This window comes from Desmodus rotundus, chromosome 7 (assembly GCF_022682495.2).
Source record: "Desmodus rotundus isolate HL8 chromosome 7, HLdesRot8A.1, whole genome shotgun sequence".
Taxonomy (NCBI): domain Eukaryota; kingdom Metazoa; phylum Chordata; class Mammalia; order Chiroptera; family Phyllostomidae; genus Desmodus; species Desmodus rotundus.
This window is the reverse complement of record NC_071393.1, coordinates 67,896,820-67,920,278: the sequence shown is the minus strand read 5'-3', so window position 1 is coordinate 67,920,278 and position 23,459 is coordinate 67,896,820. Positions and strand designations below refer to the sequence as shown.

At 41.9% G+C, this 23,459-nt stretch overlaps 1 protein-coding gene across 1 annotated transcript in view; it reads left to right on the top strand.

Moving 5' to 3' along the window:
- Positions 1 to 23,459, top strand: part of RYR3 (ryanodine receptor 3) — a 534,646-nt gene that overhangs the window by 214,686 nt on the left and 296,501 nt on the right. The window contains exons 4-5 of the mRNA XM_053928437.1: positions 20,205 to 20,279; positions 22,471 to 22,549. Coding sequence (XP_053784412.1) covers positions 20,205 to 20,279; positions 22,471 to 22,549 — 154 coding nt within the window. The remainder of the gene's footprint in view (positions 1 to 20,204; positions 20,280 to 22,470; positions 22,550 to 23,459) is intronic.

Below are 23,459 nucleotides of genomic sequence, written 5' to 3'. Positions count from 1 at the left end.
CATCTGTGAAATGTGGGTTCTGAACGACATTAGACGCTCCTAAACATCTCCAGACGCTGTCCTGGGACCAGTGTCTGTCTTTGAGGAAAGGTTCAAAAGTCATCAGGGAAATGAGGAAAATAAAGACAATATAGGACTTGTTTCATTAAGCTAACTTATAAATGGGAAGGTCTGCTTTTTTTGTTTTCTGTGATTAAGTCTTTTTTAGTATAGTATAATGACCATAAATTTGAGGGGTTTTGGTTGGGTTTTTTTTTTTGGAAATTATAGTGATAGTGTAGGTGACAGCTTGCTTCCTTCCTTTCTATCTTCTTTTAATGGTATTTTGGGAAAAATGTAAAATTAGTAACTATGTTGATGATCACTTTGCTCCTGTTGAAATTGCACCAGTTTTTGAACTTGTTATAGTGAGGCTTATTCTTATGTTCAGCATGGGGAATCCATGTTTTATGTAAGTAGTTTACCCAAACACTAGACACATGATTTGACTTAAAAGCTGTTGCTTTACAAGAAAAAAAATTAATGAAACTCAGATACTATTTGGTGCCCTAGATGGTTGTAATTATTCACACCTTTCTTGGTGATGGAAGGGAGAGGCCTCGGAGGTGATGGGCACCAGGCGTGCCCGGTTTGGGTTATGGAGAAGAAGGTGGAACCAGCAAGTCAATGAGCATCACCTGCTGCCCTCTCATAACGGATATGGTGCTGGGCTTCCTGCCCCCATTTCTCTGCTGCTTACTGCCTTTTATGGTGAAGGGCAGTGGGCAGGAGACCAGAGATGGTGTTCTAAAGGAGTTAAGAGCTGTTCCAGTGTCAGAGCACCCAACACCATGCAGGTTTCTGCGGAAGAACAGTCTGTAGGAATTGGCTTGAGAAGGTCTTCCTCTCCTCACGTCCCTGAGCTCCATTCTCCGGATAGGGGTGGGGCTAGTGATGGAAACCCATGGCAGAGCCACTTCTGAAAATACCTGCTTTCATGTCTTTGGTTAGATATTAGCAGGTAAGTTGAATGCATTAATTTTTTTTTAATTAGGTGTATGTCTTTCGAATAGTTGTTTATTTTTTAAAGTTTATGACAGTATTAGACATTTTCAGAATTGCTGCTGGGGTACAGAAATCACCACATTTTATCTTATCAGTGCATACAGGCCCTGAATCATAATTACTGAGGCACCTGCAGTCACTCAAGCAGAGAAGAGTTATGGTGCTGCTTCTCTAGTGCTTCATGCAGCACTTCGCACTTATAGTTTGGGCCACAGCGGCAGAGGAGAGAGAAGCAGCTAGGTTGTCCCAGAGTCTGTAGAACTGCCTCCCCTGGGACAACCCTGGCAGCCTTACCCTATGTGTCCTGCCTCATGGGGACTCTTCTCATGCCTGCTTGTTGAAGAACTGTTTGCCAGCCCTGATCCAATTTTAGGATTTACACAAATTTTGGGAATAATAACTGTTTTAATATCTCAAATTCATGTTCTTTCTCTGCCTTTAAATGGGTCCAATAACATGTTTCTACACCTATTTAATCTAGAGATTCCAACAGTGGGGAAAATGGAGGGTGAATATTTAACAAGAGGCTAGCATTTCAGAATCTCTGCTCTGCTCAGGGTTGTACGTTTGTGGTGATATTGACTCCCTGTTCTATTCTGGCAGCCCACCCAGGGGGCCTCACCTAGAGAACGGTCTGAGCAGTAGGAGGGAGCCACAGTCCTCAGACCCCAGACAATCAACCCTGGTCCCCAGGAGGATAAGAAACTGCTGTTTTGCAGTTCATTGTTCCTTCCAGGCAGCCACTTGGATGTGCAGGCAACAGGCATACACATCCCTAAATTATCAGCTGCACTGATTTCAGTCAAAGTCAGTGGGCGAAACAATAGCACTGCAGTATTTCCAAGCACTGTCTCCAGAATGCAGTCTCAACTTAACCTGTGTATATAGAATTCCAATTCCTTGTCTCATAACCTGCCATTTCCTATGGCACAAATGCCTTTTAAACACTTTGCTGTGTCCCCCAGGTAGAGTTACCTAGGCCATGATTGCTTCACCTATAACACTATTTACTTCATTTGCAATCTTTTATTAGATTGAGCTGTTCCCAGGGCAACCAGGAGTGATAAGTTAATGTGCTGATTCCTGCTAATAGGTCCAATTCCAACTGATTTTTTGTTTCACCTGATTTTTCTGTGCTGGCAGGAATGCAAAATGTTCCTCAGCTCTGCCATCCCTTCCCCCATCTGTTTGCCCGTAAGGATTTATTGTGCACTTTTTAAAAAAGACATTAACTTCATTTTAACCTTATTAATAAACCTTGGCATTTTTCTTTCTCGTGAATAACAAATCTCACTCAGCATTTCCTACACTTTCCAAATGTATCCCCCTCTATGAAAAGAACCTATGCACCCCAATGTTCATAGCAGCACAGTTTACAATAGCCAAGTACTGGAAGCAACCTAAGTGCCCATCAGCAAATGAGTGGATCCAAAAATTATGGTACATTTACACAATGGAATTCTACGCAGCAAAGAGAAAGAAGGAGCTTATACCCTTTGCAACAGCATGGATGGAACTGGAGAGCATTATGCTAAGTGAAATAAGCCAGGCGGTGAAGGACAAATACCATATGATCTCACCTTTAACTGGAACATAATCAACAAAAGAAAAAAGCAAACAAAATATAACCAGAGACATTGAAATTAAGAACATTGTAACAATAGCCACAGGGGAGCGGGGAGGGGATAGTGGGGAGAGGGGTCTATAGGAGCTACTATAAAGGACACAAGGACAAAATCAAGGGGGAGGGAGGTGGGACTGGCTGGGGTGGGGTGGGGGGAAGGGGAGAAAATGCAGACAATTGTAACTGAATAAAAATAAATAAATATTTTTTTTTAAAAAAAGGAATCTGTGTCCCTTTGAGGTAACAGATTTCCTTTGGTCACCTGCTCTATTGTACCATGCCGTCCTCTATTTATGGAGTGCCTAACTGTATGTGATTTCCATCCCCTGGTTTCATGGCAGTTTCTGAGTGTGTTAAGGAAGATCTTCCTTGATTCTTCAAGCTACATAAACAGCTATAGATACATACTGATTACTTACAGTGATAAGTTACCAGGAATTTTTATAACTGCCCTGGCCTGAGTCAGTCCCTCTGACTCTCCATCATACTATGGACTCTCTTAGAGAACATCCTTGCTGCTTCAAGTCTATGAGGATCATTGACAGTCAGCAGCAATTCCTCCCAGTGTAAGGAGCAGAGATCAACTACAATGTATTTTTGTGTGCTTTTCAGTCTCATTGAGATAGAATTGACATGCAACACTGTATAATTTAAAGTGTACAGCATAGTGACTTGACATACATATGTTGTGAAATGATTCCTACAATAAGTTTGGTTAATATCTACCACCTCATATAGTTACAAAATTTTTCCTTCCTTTTGATGAGACTTTTTAGGATTTGCTCTTAGCAACTTTCTCATATACCACACAGCAGTGTTACCTGTAGTACATGTGGTGCATTTCATCCCCACATCTCTTTATCTTATCACTGGAAGTTTGTACCTTTTAGCCACCTTCACCCAATTCCCCCACTCCCCATCCCTCCCTTGGTAACCACAAATATGACCTCTCTTTTTCTATGAGTGTGGGTTTTATTTGGATTCCACATATAAGTGATATGATACAATATTTGTCTTTGACTTATTTTATTTAGCATAATGACCTCAAGGTACATTAGTCTTGTTGCAAATGGCAGCTTTTCCTTCTTTTTTGTGGCTGAAGGTTCCATTATATAGCTAAGCCACATTTTGTTTATCTATCTGTTGACAGATTGTTTCCATTGTAAGTGATGCTGCAATGAGCATCAGGGTGCAGATATCTTGTTGACATAGTATTTTCATTTCCTTTGGATGAATACCCAGAAGCAGAATTGTTGACTCATAGGCTGGTTCTATTTTTAATTTTTTGAGCAACCTCCATACCATTTTCCATGGTGGCTCAAACAATTTCCATTCCCATCAACAGTGCATAAGTGTTCCCTTTTCTCCACATCTTCTCCAGCATTTGTTATCTTTTATCTTTTTGATAGTAGCCATTCTAACAGGCCTGAGGTGATATTTCATTGTGGTTTGAATTTGCATTTCCCTAATGATTACTGATGTTGATCATCTTTTCATTTACTTCTTGGCTATTTTTTTTTTGTCTTCTTTGGAAAAAGGGTTTATTCAGGTCATTTGGCCTTTTTTTTAAACTTGGGATTCTTTTGCTATTGAGTTATCTGCGTTCTTTATATATTTTGTATGTTGAACCCCTTATATGTGGAATCTCCAAGTATTTTCTCCCACTCTGTATATTGCCTTTTCATTTTGTTGATAGTTTCTTTTGCTGTGCAGAGATTTTATGTGTGATGTGACTTGTTTATTTTTGTTTTGGTTGCTTTTGCTTTAGGTGTTACATCCAAAAAAATCATTGCCAAGACCCATGTCAAGGAGCTGTTTCCATATGTTTCCTTCCAAGGGTTTTGTGACTTCAGGTCTTATGTTCAAGTCTTTAATTCATTTTGGGTTGATTTTTGTGAGTGGTATAAGATAGGAGTCTAGTTTCATTCTTTTGTATCTAAGTGTTCAATTTTCCCATCACATTCATTGAAGAAACTGTCTTTTCTCCATTTGGTATTATTCTTGGTTTTCTTGTCAAATATTAGTTGACCGTATTTGCACGGGTTTACTTCTAGGCTCTCAATTCCTTCCACTGACCTCTGTGTCTGTTTTTATGCCAACACCATACTGTTTTAATGACTATAGCTTTATAATATAGTTTGAAACCAGAAAGTGTGATGCCTCCAGCTTTGTTCTTTTTTTTCTCTCAGGATTGCTTAGGCTATCTGGCATCTTTTGTGGTTCAATTAAAATTTTAGGAATGGTTTCTCTACTTTTGTAAAAAAAAATGCCTTTGTAATCTTGAAAGGGGTTGCATGGACTCGATGAATCTCTTCAGGTAGTATGGAGATTTTAACAATATTAGTTCTTCCAATCTATGAACACAGGATATCTATCCATTTATTGTGTCTTGTTCAATTCTTTTACCAATGTCTTGTATTTTTCAGTATAAATATCTTTCACCTACTTGGCTAAACTTATTTCTAAGTATTTTATTGTTTATGCTATTGTAAACGGGATTGTTTTATTTATTTCTCTTTCAGATAGTTCATTATTTGCAGTGTTCTTTTCAGTACTGAGTTGTCACATTATATTCATGGTAACTACCAACCCCGTTGGGAAGGGATTTATTTAGTTTTTCAACCATTGAAGGAAGCTAGGATCAGCACCACTGAGACTTAGTTTTGTTTAATCTTTGCTTATTTTTTTCAAATTGTGAACCATACTCAGTATTTCTGAGCCTCTCTCCTCCTCCCCACACAGACAGCAGGTGCTAATTTTAATGTGCCTTCTTCTCTTTATCTATAAAGCTTGCTCTGGTTTCTTGCAGCTCAGGGGAAGTTGGGTTTTACTGTCAGTCCCAGTATGTTATTCTCCCATTGTCAGTGTGATGAATTTACTTCCTGCACGATGGGGAGAAAATATATCGGATGGTGCTTGTTCTGTACAGGTCCCAGTTTCCATTCACAGATCAGCAGAGGAGGCATTAAAAAAAAACTTTTATTTTTCTCTTTGACTGAAGAGCTAGTTGTTTGCAGGAACACTCAGACCTAAGTGAGGCCTCTGAAGAGTAGGCTTTTGAAAGCAGCTATGTGAATAGCATTGCCCAAGTATTAGGTGATCTAAACAACTCTGAAAGACATTCACCTTGCAGGCAGAGATGAAAGTAGAATATTGTAAGAAAGAATGCAAAATGCAGAAGTGTACCATTAAGAGATGGGGACACAGAAACCAGAGTGAGAACAGATTAGAATGGACTGATGGGAGAAGGGTGACCAAGTAGTAAGAGAAGAAAAGTAAAAACCCCTTCCCCCTGACCTGCTCTGTTTTTTGCCATCAACTCCATCTCCTTCCAGCCCTGAAGAGTACAGACCGATGAGACAGAAAGTCCAGGCTGTGGCTGAGGCAGAGGACCTTTGTACACCATAAAGATGGGTGGGTCTAGGGGTGATTGTGATGGGCCTGGAACTCCCCCTCTGTCAAGTTTGGATTGTCTGGAACCCTTACCACTGAGATTGTACAGAGAAAGTTGTGTCTTTCCACCTGTCCCATCTATGGCAGCCGAGCTAAAAGAGAAACAGTGTCCAACATTAGTCCTAGAGCCAGCAAGGACAAGGGAAAACAACCAGGTTTGTTCTTTGCTTCATTGGGGTTCTGGAGAAATAATCAGTTTCTGGCCCAGAACAGATGCAGTTCTGAGAAAAGAGAAGCACTTGCTGACTGTGAGCATCATACCAATTACTTGAAGGAAGGGTCCACTGTGGCTGGAGAAGTCCTAGAGGGGTGGCCCTAAAGCCTGGCCATGCACCTGAGTTACCTGGGAGCCCAGGCCCCATTACACAGGAACCAAGTGAGGACCTTAGGGAAATTGCCCAGCCTTTGGGCTATAGTTTGTTTGTTTTTTCTTGCTTTGCTTTTCGTTTTTAAAGCTGTACCAGTGATTCTGATGGCAAGCGGGGACTGAGAACCACTTCCATAGAATCAATCCATGAGAGCTTCAGGAGAATCATTTTATTGCCCTCCAAGCAGCATATGGTCCATGGACAGGTAGGAAATATTAGGAATAACTGTCCTCCTGTCCATCCACAGGCCCACACATATACAGATCTCTGATAATCAGCCACTCCACCCAAGGCCACTTCATATACTTCAAGGGAAGGTCAGGCATTCATTTATTTGTTTTTCTTGGAAATATAAACTTGGCCCTGACCTTATTATGTGGTTGTAGAGAGAACAGGACAAATTGATCACTATCCAACAAGACCATGATTGGGAATAGTACAAAGAAGGTAAGAGAATTGAAAGAAAGACAAGTTGTGTTGACAAAGGACATCCAGGAGAGAAACAACATAGGCTGAGGAATGCAGAAGAGAGGAAAGAGGGTCAAACAAAAAAATATAATCAAGTTCATTTTTTCCCTTATAGCCCACATGGGTAGGCTTGTTTGTACACAGAAAGACTCAAGAACAATTTCATGATAAAAATAAAAATCATACTCCTATTTTATTATCCCCAGAATAAACAATGTATTTTTTTAATCCTTATCCCAGACTATGTTTATTGTTTGAGAGAGAGAGAGAGAGAGAGAAATATTGATCAGTTGCCTCCCATATGCACCCCGACCAGAGACCAAACCCACAACCTAGGTGTGTGCCCCGATCAGGGATTGAACCCACAACTTTTTGGTGTATGGGATGATGCTTCAACCAACTGAACCATTTGGCCAGAGCAACAGTGAATTTTTTTCCTAGAGAGATAATCAATTAAAGACAGTGTCTGATTTTTTAGGTCAAGGTATTCTGAACTTTCATATGTTAAATACTTTGTAGAAAATATTCATTTTATATATATATATATATTTTTTTTTTTTTTTTTTTACCTTGGGTGAAAAGAAACAATTGGGCAGAGTTCTAAGTCTCGACCCTATGTGGCCACTGGTCCACCATGTCATCAGAGGCCCGATGAGTATGGGTGGTTCAGATAAAAGCTAGAGCAGTGACTGGAAAACAAATCTGGCTGATGGGGTCCTGTTATGTAAAGAATGAATTTGGCAATGTCAGTTTCTTAGAAATCTATGAGAAAGTGGGGAAATTAATTCAGAGAAGAAAATAATTGCTCTACCTCTTTCCAAAGTATACTTGTCATCAAGCTGAATGTCATACCCTGACAAATACCTCCTGCCAATTTGCTCTTTTCAAAGAGACCATAATAAACACATTAGACTGCCATTCTGGCTGTGCGGTTTCCCTGTGGCATCTACTTTCAAAGCAAAGCACAGATGCATCTAGAATGACCCCGTGTTCAATTTGGAGGCATCCCAACAGTCACCTTTGTTCCCCCGATGGAGAATGTTTAGCCTCCTGTTACAGAATTAGTGTTGGAAAAAAAAATCCCAGGCCTAAGGGGAACCTCCAAAGCCATTTAACTCATTCTCTAAACACCATGGATTGGGAAAGAGAGAAGGAAAATGGTTGTACACATCTATCATTTTCATAGATCAGAAGCTCTTATTTTTAAATAATTGACAGGAGATTCCTCAGTTGTCTTCAGCAGTGCATCCAGGGTTTAAGTCTGCACCATCCAGGGACTCTTCCTTCTCATGGCTTTAAGGGCTCACAGGAAGCAATGAACTCAGAGGCACCTCCGCTATCCCTAATTCACCTGAACCATCTCTAGATTTTACTTACCTCATGGGCCAAATCTGTGCAAAAGAGAAGCCATCTCTTTTGGGCCTGGAACTCTTCCTCTGTCAAATTTGAATTGTCTAGAGCCCAAAAGAAATGTGGACATCCTCCTGGGAGGGAATTCCTTCTTGCTGTGCAGGTTCTTGCTAAAGATGATGCTCATGACCCAGAACTTCCAGTTTCTTACATCAGCTCTGGCCTTTTATCCTTTTGTCCTGAAATATTTCCATATGGCTGTAAAATTAATGACATAAACAAAAATAGGATTTCCAGAATCTTCTTACTGGGATAAAATAATTCTGAATGCTTCCAAGAAAGTGAGTTGGCCCAATTCAATGAATTATAAATCTTAGGAATGGTAAATTTGGCCTTTGGTGGTGGCCGATTGGATTATTTGATTTTGCTTATTTTCCCTCGTTAAAAATGAAAGAGAGAGAGGAGAAAAGCCTGTCTCTGTAGGCAGTGCTTGGAGCATTCCATGCTCGGGTCCTGTGATAAGCAGTGATGAGGAGTGAAGGGTGGGGCTCCTGGAGTCAAGGTCACCCTGCTGACCTTGTAGCAAGAGCACAGCAGCAGAGGGAGCAGTGGCTGCCATACGCCCTCTGCCAACTAGACCTAGCCTATTCTCTTTGGAGTCCTATTGTGCCTTGCAGCCTCTGACATGTGGGCCCTTCTTTTCAGTAAGGCAACTGGGGAGACGTTGGTGATCATTAAAATTGGGGAAGTGGGCTGTCAGCTGCCACACCTTCCTCCTCTTTTCTGAACTTGATTAAAATTCCATTTCATAATTTTAGTTTTTAACAATACCCCAGGAGGCCCGTGTAGGATGCCAAGAACGCAGGCTCCTTTCAAGTGCACTTATCTTAAGGGCCTGCACTTTCCTGGTTGGGTGACCCCACACTCACTGGAAGGGTTTCTGACAGGGGAGACTCCTCCAGGGCATTTCATCCTGATGGCGTGGCTTTCTGTAGCCAGTGGCTCAGGAACCTCTGAGTAAGAGTTTTAGGTCCATATTAACCATCCCATTGCATGTAGAAAATCAAGGTGTCAAATTGAAAAAGATAGTTTATACTGTTCAGTGGTGTTATGTCCCAGGATGGGGAACCCAGGAAAAGCTGAACTTGGCAATTACCTAGCTGAAGAGTTGAGTATTTGATCCAGAAAAGGTGGTGAAGACAAGGGCTTAGTGTCCTACATTGGGTTTTTCCAGGATCCCACACATAGTAAGGGAATTAGGGTGGCTAGAACATGCATATTGAATTTCTTTTGTCATAGTCCCAGTTCTGACCCCAAATCACAAGTCAAACTAATCTGTGGATGTGTTCCCCGACCCCTGGAATACACTTTCTAAATTCCAGTGTGCTGCTTTAACCACTATTAGAGAAACAAAATTGTCCATGTTACTATGAGTTTACAATCCAAGGCCAGTGTGGAAAATGCCCCCTCAGTTTCTTCAGTACCCTTTGAGCTGGAGAGCCCCATCTGTTCACCCCTCCGAGAAAAGTGGGGTGACTGAGTGTGGGGTCTTGGGAGTTTGGCCAGAGGGGGTGATGGCCTGTAATAGCAAGAAAATGAGGACTTGCAATCTGACAGCTGGGGAGGCAGCCTTAGAAAGCATGGAAAAGTGTAGAACCCAAGTCTCCAGGAACAAGGATGGGGTCCCAGGTGGAGGGTCCCCAAAGAGTGGTCAGAAGAGACAAGGCATTTGGGATCCAAGCAGGTCTGACTCCGGGTGGCAAGCGATTTTTCCCTACAGAATCTGGAGCTGGGCCTGAGGGAGCTCGGAGGGCATCAGAGCTATCCTGGGCAAAAGCTGCTTCTGTGGGTTTCCATTCAACACTAGCTGCAGTCAGGCCTGAAAGCAGGCATGCTAGATAAGCATTTCACCTTTCAGGCAGGTGAAGTCATTTACTGAGCACTCTAGCAAATTAATCACACCTTGAGCAACTCAAGTTTTAACCAGCAGACAAAACCCTTCCGTGGCACTCCCTTCCCTGAAATACGTGCAGCATGCTGTTGCCCTCCACATACACGTATTTTTGTGTTAAAACAATCATGTGGCAATAGTGTCAAAGACAAATTCAGAAAAGGAAAAATCCAATGGTTCTGCAACCAACTAAATGACTCTATTCATTTTGATAAGTTTTCTTATCACTCTTGCATAAGTAAATTGTGAAAGGCATTTTGCATTCTGCCTTTATCACAGTAGCGTATCGTAAACACTTTGTGTTTCCTTTAGCCCCTGTCATTGTTGTCTTTAATGGTTACAAGATAGAACATCCTGAAGGAGCCAGTGATTTACTACATAATATTTTTCTTTTGGATATTTAGCTTCTTTCCAGGTTTCTTGTTTGTCCTCATTATAATGCTCTTATCACAACAGTATGAACGCTTTTTTTTTTTCTACTCTTGAGTTATTCCTGTAAGTAGAATTACTACAGTAAGGATTATGAACTTCTTCGGGCTCTTTTGTATATTCTGATATTGCTTTGCGAAAGAGTTTTACTCAGTGTCATCTTATATTGGAACACACCAGCTGAATTGCAACTCTGACAGCATTAGGGTTTTTGCAAATTCAGTTGATGGAAAATGATATATCAAAGTTGCTTTAATTGTCATTCCTTTCATTACTAGAGGAGATAAAATCTCTTCTATATATTTTCATTTCACTCCTGATATGAATCACATACTCATTCTTTGCCTATATATTTATTTGATTCTTTCCTCCCCCTACATATCAATGTTACTGCTTTTTTTAAAGTGATACAAAGAATTTATGTGGTCTATTAAGTGTTGATGTTTCCGTTGTTCTGAAGTTTCACAATCTTGCTAAAATCTGTCTTTTCCAGTTCATCTGTGCTTCAAAGCATGGATAAGTATTAGGTCTGTAAAGGAATGTGGACTATTTATTACATGCTACTTGTTTTAGAATTTAATTTTAAAATGAAATATTTAACTCTACTATCCATCCAGAATCTCTCTTTTATATTTCCTGTGGGTCTTACTGAATGCTTTTCTGATTTGCTATCTACATATCGTAGAGAGTCTTGTTTAATAATCTTGCCTCCCCCCATTGCACTAAAAATCTGCTTTATTGTCGGCTACATTTTAGATTTGGTTTTGGGCTGCCTATGTTGTGCTACAGTCTTCTTTTTGAATCATTGCCAGAATGGATTTTGGTTCTTACTGTTTATATTTCCAGATTAAGTTTGTAAAACTTTTGTTCAATTCCAAAATACCCTATTGGAATTTTTATTAAAACTACATTAAATCTGTAACTTAAATTTAGGAGAACTAGCACTTACAAATATTACTAGTATTCTTGTTCTATAACAATGAGAATACCACCAAATCATATTTCATTTTATAGACTAAAGGTTTGCCATTTCATTTTAAAGGTTTAGCTCATCATCCAAGTAAATTCCTAAAAATGTAATATTTTATAGCAATCACGAAGAGAATCTTCCATTACGTTTTCTAACTGAAAATACTCGGTTGCTTGCTTTTGTTTCTGCTATTCGGTGTTATTGGGGTGTTTTTGTTTTGTTTTGGTTTTATTATATGGCTTCATTATTATCTAGTTGTCACTTGTGTCAAAGTAAACCTCCCGGGCAATATAAAGGGCCTCTAGCGTGTTCAGGAAGTGCCACCCTGTGACTTTCTAGAAAGACTTCTTTCTTTCTTCGGTAACGTCAAAGACCGGAACGAAAGTGGGGTCAGGAGGGGAAGGAAGATGAAAGTGCTAATACACATCCAGACAATGACGCCGTGCTTCACAAGCCCCCAGTGAGGTGGCCCCCACAGCTTTCACAGGTTGTCATAAATTCAGCAAGGAGCCTTCCTAGGGCCTGGGACCCCCAAAGTGGAATTTGGGGCTTCAAGTTATTAAAAGAAGGCAGTTTAGAGATCGAACAGTCTTGAAACATTTATTTGTGCCTGGGGAGAAGCCGTGTTCTCCCTCCTCCTTGTTGCTATATCTGGTGTATCTTTCTAGGAGGCCGTGTCCTCTGGGAACCACTGAAAGAAATGTCAGTGACAGAATTAATTTTGAAATTACTGGTGAGATGATTGAAATACTGATCTAGTGGAACATTTTTCCTCTGGACCTGGCATCAGGGCACTTCACCAGCTTTGCCCTGCCCCACCCCCATCCTGTGAGGCCATACGGAATATTCTCCTCCTGCCAGTGACTACAGCCAAGGTCACTCGTGGCCGAGGCAAGACTGCCCTCCCAGTGAAGCCTCATGGTCTCGGTGTCTGCATCCTCCTTGTGAACAGACCCATGCAGTCTTCCTTCTGGGGTGTAATTCCAGAATTAGCATCAAATAGCAGGAAGAGTAGATTGTAGTTAGACCCAAATTCAAATCCAAGCTCACAAGATGACCATGGGAAAATTTCTCTTTCCCCATTGTAAAAGGGAGACAAGAAGACCACTTCCTCCAGTTATTATTTATTCATTCAGGAAAAATGAATATAAATAGGAAAGTCAGTGCCTCCTATTTGCCAGGCACTGATAAAAGTGATGTTGATGTGGCAGAGAACACATCAAAAGATTCATGCCACTTATGTCCATGGGTAGGGAGGGTAGATACACATCAAAACTAACATGAATTCATATCAGCTAATGAAAAACACTGTGAGGAAAAAATAAAGCAGAAAAATGAAAGTACAGGTGATTTTTTTAAAGATTTTATTTATTTATTTTTAGACGAGAAGGGAGAAAGAGAGGGAGAGAAACATCAATGTGTAGTTGCCTCTTATGTGCCTCCTACTGGGGACCTGGTCTGCACCCCAGGCATGTGCCCTGACTGGGAATTGAACCGGCAACCCTTTGATTCGCCAGCAGGCACTCAATCCACTTGGCCACACCAGCTGGGGCTGGTTGTTCTTTTAGAAGGAGCAATGAGAGAAGACTTCCCTAATAAGAGATCTGAGCACAGAACTAAAAATAGTGTGCAAATGTGCCAGGGGAATATTGGAAGAAGAGCATTTCAGGCCAAGAGAAACACATGCAAAGCCCCTGCAGTGGAGCATGCACGTGTGACGAATAGAGGAAGGCCCACGTGGCAGGAGCAAAGGAGTGATGGGGAGCACACCTGGTGGGTGGCGAAGTCACAGAAGTGGAGCGAACCAGATTAAGTGGGGCTGCAAGGACAACCAGGGAGCCAGATCCAGCCCATGGCCTGTTTAAGTATAGAATCTCTAGGTAAAAATGGCTTTTATATTTAGAAAAAAGTTGTTTAAAATGAAGAAGACTATAAGAAAGACCATACACATCTTGCCAAACCTAAAATATTTACAATCTGGTCTTTGTATTTCACTTTTTTAATGTTCATCTTTCCCATTTTATTTTCAATTAAGTTTATTGGGGTGACATTGGTTAACAGGATTATATAGGTTTCAAGTATATAATTGATGATACATGATCTGTATATTGCATTGTGTGCTCACCACCCAAAGTTAAATCATCTTCTGCCAGCATGTATTTGACCCCTTTACCCTTACTACCCTCACCCCCTTTCCCTCCAGTAACCACCATACTGTTGTCTGTGTCTGTGAGTTCGTTTTTCTTATTTGTTAATTTGTTGCTTTCAATTTTATATCCCACATATCGGTGAATTCATATGGTTCTTGACTTTTTCGGTCTGACTTAGCATGTTATTCTCAAGGTCCATCCATATGGTCACAATGGCAGTAATTCATCCTTTCTTATGGCTGAGTAGCGTTCCATTGTGTATCTGCACCACACCTTTGCTGCCCAATCATCCGTCGAAGGACACTGGTTGTTTGCATGTCTTGGCCATCAGGAATACTGCTGCAATGAACATAGGTGTGCATATATCTTTGCAAGTAAATGTTTTCAAATTTCAGGCAGATACCCAGAATAGGGGTTGCGTGGTCATAGGGTAACTCTATTCTTAAATTTTCGAGGAGCCACCATACTGTTTCCATGGTGACTGTACCAGTTTACAGCCCCTTCAGCAGTGAATGACGGTGCCTTTTTCTCCACAACCTCTCCAACTCTTGTTGTTACTTGTCTTGTTGGTAAAATCCACTCTAACAAATGTGAGGCGGTATCTCATTGTAGTTTTGATTTGCGTTTTCCTAATAACTTTTCCCGTGGGGTTGAGATTCTTTTCATATGTTGGCCATTTCTATATCTTCTTGGGAGCCAAGAACATATGGTGGAGAAAAGAAAACCTTTTCAATAAATGGTGTGGGATAATTAAGTGCTACATACAAAAGAATGAAACTAGACTTCTGTTTGTCCCCATGTGCAAAAATTAACTCAAAATGAATCATAGACCTAAATATAAGACCTGATACTGTCTGGTCTTTTACAGAGAAAATTTTCCAACTCCTGATGCAGAGGCTTGGAGGCCATGGTGAAGATGTTATACTTCCGAATGTGAAGGGACCATGGGAGGTTGGGGGACTGAGCAAGAAAGTAATGTGATGTGATCAGTGGTCTTAAAAGGATGCTCTGACTGCCACATTAACTCAGAATATAAAATGGGGAGGGCACAGCTGGAAGCAGAGCTAGGAGCTGTGATTAGAGTCTGGGTGAAACAGGGTGGTGGGTTGGAGTAGACTGGTAGCAGTGGGGTGCTGAGCAGCTGGAACAGCACACATTTTGAAGGTGGCTATGGAGTGTGACGAGAGGGAGAAAGGAGTAAAGGATGACGCCAAGATTTTTGATCTCCACACTCTCCTTACGTTGTGGAAATCGAATGAGAGAACGATCTTCTCTGAGCCTAGGGTTTAACACCTCCAGCGTGCCCACCACTCTGTAGTCAGGGTTATCTTCCGAAGGTACACTTTTGACTGTGACACTCTCCTCTCAAAAACCAACACCAGTGTCCCCTTAGCAATAGAGCAGTGTGTCATATCACTCCATAATGTGACCTCCCTGCATCTGTGTCCTGACTTGTTGCCAGCTGTTTTCATTCTATTGTCCCTAACACTGATCAGTGAAATAAATGTCTGCTAGTCCCCACGTACACTTCATACTCTTCCACCTCAAGGCCTTCACCCACGTGAGTCCCTCTCATTATTGTTACACGTCAACAGTCCCAGAAGAATGTTATGGTCTGCCTTTTCAATAAAGCTCTTCCTTAACCTTCTTTACCTTCTTAACCCTCTTTACCTTCCCGCTGTATTCCAATGCTCTGTGTCTCTTCAATTCTTTTACCAGACATGTTGTTTCTATTTGTAACATGATGTTTTAATACACAAGTCTTATCTCCCAGACCAGACTATACAGGACACAATATAGCACAAGGTTACGTAGCTCGACTTTGTTATATCCCAACCCTGTACTTGGAACCTGTACAACTTTAAGTAAATTACTTCATGTCTCTGAGCCTCAGTTTGTGTTGCTGTTAAATGGAGATAATTACCATAGTTACTTCCCAGCACTAATTAAGAAGATAAAATGAGAGAACCAAGATGGTGGCGTAGGTAGACACACTGCACCTCCTCGCACAACCAGAACTGACAGAGATTCGAACAGCAAGGGGGACCGACACCAAGGAAATAGAAAATAAACATTCATCCAGACTGGTAGGAGGGGCGGAGACGGGCACCGTGGTGGAGAGGACTCGCGTGGCTGTGGCGGGACTGAGACTGGCGGAGTGTGGGACAAATGGCGCAGGCAGTCCGAGCACTAGCAGACCCTGCGGCCCCACATTTGCACAGATAAACCCAGAGGGCCAAACTCAGAGTGGCGGAGAACGGGGCAGGCAGAGCAGCCGGTAGCACCCTGCGGCACCACATTCGCCCACAGATAACTGGACGAAGGGCGGGGAGCGAAGCAGACCGCGCAACCCAGGGCTCCAGCTCGGGGGAAATAAAGCCTCAAACCTCTGATTGAAAGCGCCCCTGGGGGTTGGGGCGGCAGCAGGAGAGACTCCCAGCCTCACAGGAGAGGTTGTTGGAGAGACCCACAGGGGCCTAGAGTGTGCACAGGACCACTTACTCGGGAACCAGCACCAGAGTGGCCCAGTTTGATTGTGGGTATCGGGTGAAAGATTAAAATCCAGGGGAGAGTGAGGCGGGCGCCATTGCTCCCACTCAGCCCCTCCCCCGCGTACAGCGTCACAGCGCAGTGACCAGCATTACCCCGCCCTGGTGAACACCTAAGGCTCTGCCCCTTAAAGTAACAGACACGCCAAGACAAACAAACAAACAAAAAATGGCCCAAATGACAGAACACTTCAAAGCTCCAGAAAAAATACAACTAAGCGAGGAAGAGATAGCCAACCTATCGGATGCACAGTTCAAAACACCGGTTATCAAGATGCTCACAGACTTGGTTGAATCTGTTCAAAAAGTAGATGAAAAAATGAAGCCTATGCTAAGAGAAACAAAGGAAAATGTACAGGGAACCAATAGTGATGAGAAGGAAACTGGGACTCAAATGAATGGTGTGGACCAGAAGGAAGAAACAAACATCCAACCAGAAAAGAATGAAGAAACAAGAACTTGGAAAAATGAGGAGAGGCTTAGGAACCTCCAGGACATCTTTAAATGTTCCAACATCCGAATTATAGGGGTACCAGAAGGAGAAGAGGAAGAACAAAAAATTGAAAACTTATTTGAACAAATAATGAAGGAGAACTTCCCTAATCTGGCAAAGGAAATAGACTTCCAGTAAGTCCAGGAAACTCAGAGAGTCCCAAAGAAGCTGGACCCAAGGAGGAACACACCAAGGCACATCATAATTACATTACCCAAGATTAAACGCAAGGACCTACATCCAAGATTACTGTATCCAGCAAAGCTATCATTTAGAATGGAAGGGAAGATAAAGTGCTTCTCAGATAAGGTCAAGTTAAAGAAGCTCATCATCACCAAGCCCTTATTATATGAAATGTTAGAGGGAGTTACCTAAGAAAAAGAAGATCAAAAATAGGAACAGTAAAAATGACAGCAAACTCACAGTTATTAACGACCACACATAAAACAAAAATGAGAGCAAATTAGGCAAACAACTAGAACATGAGGGTTGTCAGTAAGGGAGTGGGAGGGGGAGAGGGGGGGAAAGGTACAGAGAATAAGTAGCATAGATGATAGGTGGAAAATAGACAGGGGGAGGGTAAGAATAGTGTAGGAAATGTAGAAACCAAAGAACTTATAAGTATGACCCATGGACATGAACTATGGGGGGGGGAATGTGGCAGGGAGGGGGGTGGGCAGGATGGAGTGGAGTGGGCGGGGGGGAATGGGACAACTGTAATAGCATAATCAATAAATATATTTTAAAAAAAGATAAAATGAGTTGATTCATGTACAACACTTAGTGTAATTCCGCGCCTGCTGTATAATTAGAGCTCATGTAATTCCAGCTATATGAATTCACCTTCATTGAGGAGCTGAGGAAATATCTTTGTATCCTATTTTCCTGGTTCCTTGTACACTGGTACTGCACACAGTAGGGGAATGAATACATCATGAAAAGTGGAGCGAAATGAGCTCAAGCTCTGGAGTCAGCTCTGAGTTCAGTTCCCTCCACCACCACATCCAGCTGTGTGACATACAGCAAGACACCCCCTGAGAGTTTCAGATTCCTCACATTTGAAACGGAAAAACCATTTCCCACTGAGGGGCTATGAGAAGGAGCTGTGACCACACATAGAGCACCTGACGCACAGAGCATGCCCAACAGTAGCTGTCACGAGGATGATGATGACCAAAACTGCCACAGGGGACTCCTCTACACTGATCGCCCTTCTAGCACTGAAGCCGGATCCCTCCTTAAAGCAGTGGTTCTCAAACTGTGGCCACTGGGCCAGCAGCATCATCAGTGTCATGTCCCCTGGAACTTGTTAGAAATGCAAGTTCTCAGGCTCCACCCTGGGCCTGGTGAGACAGACACTGTGGAATGGAGTCAGCGACCTGCGTTCTAACAGCAGGTGCACACCAGTGTCTAAGAAACACTGCCTTAACGGAAGGGACATTGGGAAATGAGGAAACCTCCAGGGCTGTGATGTCCCATTCAATCCCAGTTGTCACCACAGGAGAGGACTCAAGTACCAGATGTTTCCAGCAGCACCAGAGAAGGGGAGGAGCACAAGCTCTGCAGTACCACATTTTGGGGTCAGCAACTCTTGACTCTTACGATTTCTCACTGAGTTGATAGAAATGAGGATGAACTGGAGAAAGCTGTGACCCGTGGTCCACACTAGGAAATAATCATCCAGTCTGTGGTTGCGTTGAGACATGGGACTGGTTTGGGGAGCATACACCCACAACATAAGCCATCATGAGCTGTCAATTAACTTGAGATAATACAAATGTACAGTGAAAATATCAGCTGGACTGACAAGATGTGAAAATTATTTAGTATGACTAATTTTAATGTAAGCTGTTAACACATTTGTATTGTAAACACAGAAACTAAAGTTAGATCAAATTATTTCAAGAAATTTGGAAACATTGTGAAGAACATTTAATTCCTCCATAGTATTAAAATCTGGAGAGCACTTAAGTATCTCCATAGCCACAGTTATATATAGTTATACACACACACAGAGTTATATATAGTTATCAGCTTTTTTAAAACCTGATACCACGTTTATCCTTTTTCTTTTCTTAGGTTCATTGCATGACATTAAAAGTCATCTCTTTGACTGAGTGATTCTGTTAATCCAAATGGAGTTGAAATAAAATTACTCCAGACTTTATTACCCAAACCTCTGCCTTCTCCCCACACCACCAGCTTTCCCTCTGTTGTCCGAGGCTCCAGCGGAGGGTGAGCACAGGAGAGGAGCAGACCCTCGGACCAGCCCCTTTGGCTCTGGGTCTGCAGCTCTGAGTACAGTGTGCTGCATAAAGGATGCCCTTGGCGTATAGAAGGAAAAAGGAGAATGCTGTAATTTCTCTTTATGATTAATTTTAATCACAGGCTTTGAATTCTCTTTTTGAGTGTATTTAGGGATGAGGGCCTATGTGCAAATATCTTTTCCTAAAAGGGGTGTGTGATCAAACTAATTTGTCCCTGAGGGCTGGTTAGCATGACAGGGAGAGATTTAGGTAAAAGGTTGAAAATATTGATGCCAAAAAAATCTAGAATTTTCTGTAGATTCAGTTTTTCATGTTACCTACTCACCTATAACTAGATTAATAGTAGTTTTATCTCATATCATATTCAGTTGGGATAGTTTAATATGAATCAGATTATGATTATGGTAGGCTGCCTCTTCTCCCATGCCTCCTTCTCCTCTGGTTGGGCTGTCCCTGAGTGAACAGCCACAGGAGAGCTACCTGGTGAGGCAGCGAAGGTGCCTAGAGGTCTCTCAACTGAAGGATCTACTTCTTCATAACTTGCCTTTTAAAGTCTCGGTGTCCACAGTATCTCTCATTGGTGAGATTTGGGTAAATGGGTCCCATTTCACTGAGTGGGCAGAAGGCACAAGAGCCTTGAAGGGAAAAGACCGCAAAGAGCAGCATGTGACCAGACACCTGCCCCCAAGCTGCCTTTCTCTTGCTGGGCTGTAGTTACATCACATTTGTTTCTCTCTCTCTCTCTCACTCTGAATGCTTCTGAGAAGTTTCAAAGGAAGGTAAGCAGTACCTCTCTCATCTCCATGCTGCTCTGGTAGAACAGCTCTGGGTTCCTGCTGAACCCAGGCAGGGGCCGCTTTGGAGAAGAGGTTTGGCCCCACACCCCCTCTCCCAAGGATGTTGCATGACTGTGGTCGCAAGTCTTCCCCTGCCCGTAGGCTGGCCACTCTCTTCTAGAATGAATTCTTTGGGAGCTTTGCAATGTGTCTTTTCTTTGTAGTTTGTCTTGTAGAATTCTTGTGCTGCTTTGCTTTGAGAGAGGCCACAGCCTGGCTTGCACTGACCTTTTTCCTCCTCCTTCCCCACAGGCAGCACAAGGGGGTGGGCACAGGACTCTGCTATATGGCCACGCGATTCTCCTGCGGCACTCCTTTAGCGGAATGGTAAGTACATCTGAGTGTCCACTTTCACCGTTCAGAGAGGAGGGGGAAGATGAAGAGGGGGGAAAGCACAGGAAACCAGCAAATGTCTAGGTCAAGTTAACATCAGGAGTCATATGAAATGTAGATCATTGTAGCACATTATTGTCTTGGCTTCTCCTTATAACTTACCTTAATTTGGAATTATTTATTTGCATTTGCATAATGTCCACCCACCCTTCTCCCCACTCCATGAGGAAAAGGACTGTGGCCCTGCCAAGTACAGTACCTTGACACACTGGATGCTCAGTAAACATGCGTCACATTGACCAAACAGACTATGGGATCACTGACTTCCCGAGTGCACAGGGACCACTAGCATAGAAGAAAAATCAATCAAGTAAGATCTTGTGACATTTCTCCTCTTTGCTGGCTGAAGGAAGTGGGTTGGTGTCCATCGCCTTCAGTCCTGGAAGAATTTGAACATAATTTGTTAATCCAGAGGCATGAGACAGCCAATGAGGGTGTAACTAATTAGGGATCTAGAACCACAATGAACCCAAATGGTGATGACTTATATAACTTGAAATTTTTTTCAATTTTTAAATAAATTTGTAAAATACATATATTGCAGATCTTTGGCGGGAATTATTAAGGAGAATCGTTGTGATCTCTATCAACTGCAGTATGTGCAATTCTAATACATTTACTCCCAGTCTCTGCATGTATCTTTTTCACCCTTGTCAGTGTAAGTGACATTCATGTTCTTTCTCTGGCCCTAATGGAAAACTGTTACATTCATTCAAGACTTCACTTCCACACATTTACACCTGCAGCATACTGCAAAGTTCATCTCAAAGCTTGAACCATCAAATTGGCAGCAGGAGCAGAAGCTGCCTCTTAAATAATTTATTTATTGCAGCATTTCTTTTTCTGAACACTGGTAAGAAGTTGACCTTTTCCGCTTTAACATTCTCCTGCTGTAGTCCTTCATGGCAAAGGACAGAGAACAAAAATGACCACATGGAAGGTTACCCAAGCAGGGGATGGAGACATTTAGAGAGTGTGGAAATGTTGTACCTGGACAATCTCTAGAACTGGCAGGTGATCATTGACCTTTCAGAATCTGGTGCTTATCCACAAGGGTAAATAAAACCTTGATGCCTTTCTTTTTCTACCCACATACAATAAACAAAACCTCAAACAGTATATTCTTCTGGCCTTGAAAACTTGGGCTAACTTCATGGTAGAGATATGAAGGCTTATGTTATTTGTCATTAGACTTACTGCCTTCCCCCAAAATCCCACTCACCATTCATATAAACTCTGTGGAGCAGCTCTGAGAATAAAGCCTGTGAGCTATGACTGTGTGCAATGCAATGATTCTTCACCTTCCTGCTGCAGAGAACTAGGGCTATAATCCAGAAAGCACGTTCCAAGTACATGTCTGCCTCCCAGGCCCATTCTAAGGTCAGCCACTGTGCCTGTCAATGAAGGAGGCAGGAGACAGGCCGGGGCTTTTTGTCCTTTGTGAAGTGATTTTAAAAATCATTGTTAAGTTTCACATGCACATGTATTTTTATAATTTGAAAAAATATATAGACATTATTTGAGAAGTTTTAAAGCTCACAGAAAATTTTAAAAACAAAAAATAATCAGGAGTGGGGGAGTCATCATGGTCTCTGCCGCTGTCCAAAGATTACTTCTGTTATCAGTTTGGTGGAATTTCTTTTAGCCTGGTTGTGAGGCATTTAAATTTTGCATACGTGCTAACTATACAAATATACTATTTTGCATTGTTTTCATGCTATTACACAGCCTTGATAAAAACAGTTAATGGTAACATAGTATTCCACAAAATGAAGTACCAAAGTTTATCAACCCTTCTATTAGTGTTAGTTATTGGTGTTCCATTTATATTGTTCCCAACTTAAGTTTCTCAGAGTATCTTTCAGCTAAAGCATATGTAATATTTCAAACTTATTTCTATAACATATAGTCCCATTAGTTAAGTCACTGGGTCATCAGGTAAGAACATCTCTGAGGTTTACATATATTATTAAAGTATATTGTGAAAGCATGATGATGATGAACTAGATAAGCCCTTTTCACAGTAGCTCAATGTTGACATTGACAACTGGGAGCCAAGTAGTGGTGAGATGCCAAGACCTGACAAAAGAGTGTGACTTCACTCGCATCTGTTTTTGTTTCACAGTATTTAACATGTTTGACTACGTCAAGATCCCAGACGGATAAACTTGCCTTTGATGTAGGTCTACAAGAACATGCCACAGGTAAATCCACCTTCCCAGATCTCCTGCTCAGTGGGGTCTTGGGCCAAGGACTCTTGAGAAGTATAATGAATATGTTATTCATTTCGGATTCCAAACCAACTAACCAGTGGGGTCAGGAAATAGATCTGATAAACTTTTGGAGAATGTGTGATGAAAACACAGGAACCACAAATAGGAGCAGTGGATCAAAGTTGAAAGGAGGTATATTTCATCTCAGTGAAGGAAACCACTTTGTAACACCTGCAGTTACCCAGCAGAGGAACAGCTGGTTTGGGGGTGTGGGGTGCTCCCAGTGGCTGGAAACATTCTTGAGCAATCTGATCAGGTGTCAAGGGCATTTCATATGGAATTTCTGTTCAGCTGAGAGCTTGGGCTATGTACCAGTTAGGATTCTTAGTTGAAGACAGCAGAAACTGATTCAGGTTAACACAAGCAGAATGAGAATTTACTGGAAGAAGGTTGGGTAGAACCTCCTCTCAGGCTGAAGCCCCAGGTTTGGAAAAGGGGCAAGAACAAAGAGAGACCAGGGAAGGGAAAACAGCCTAGGTCACATTGCAGGAAGATGTCTTGGATGCAATCCTTAACATCATAACATTTCCCACAAATAGGAGGAGATTTCATTGTTAGGTAGCCAAAGGAAAAAAGTCCATGTGGATTTTCTCAAACTGTCAGTAGTCTGATTTTACAGTTGATACAGAAAAAATCTGGAGTTTAAGCCATGTGCACCTGCTGTTTCTGCATCATACCCAGTGGTGTCTAAGAATGCCTGAAGAGAAATCCTTTCTCTCCACCTCTTCTTTTTGTACAAAGTGGAAATGTTGGCCTGCCTCAGCTCATTATGGGTTTTTTCCCTAAAATAAGATTATATTTGAATTTGATGTGAGGTTGCTTTGTTTTCAGCTGAAGTGTT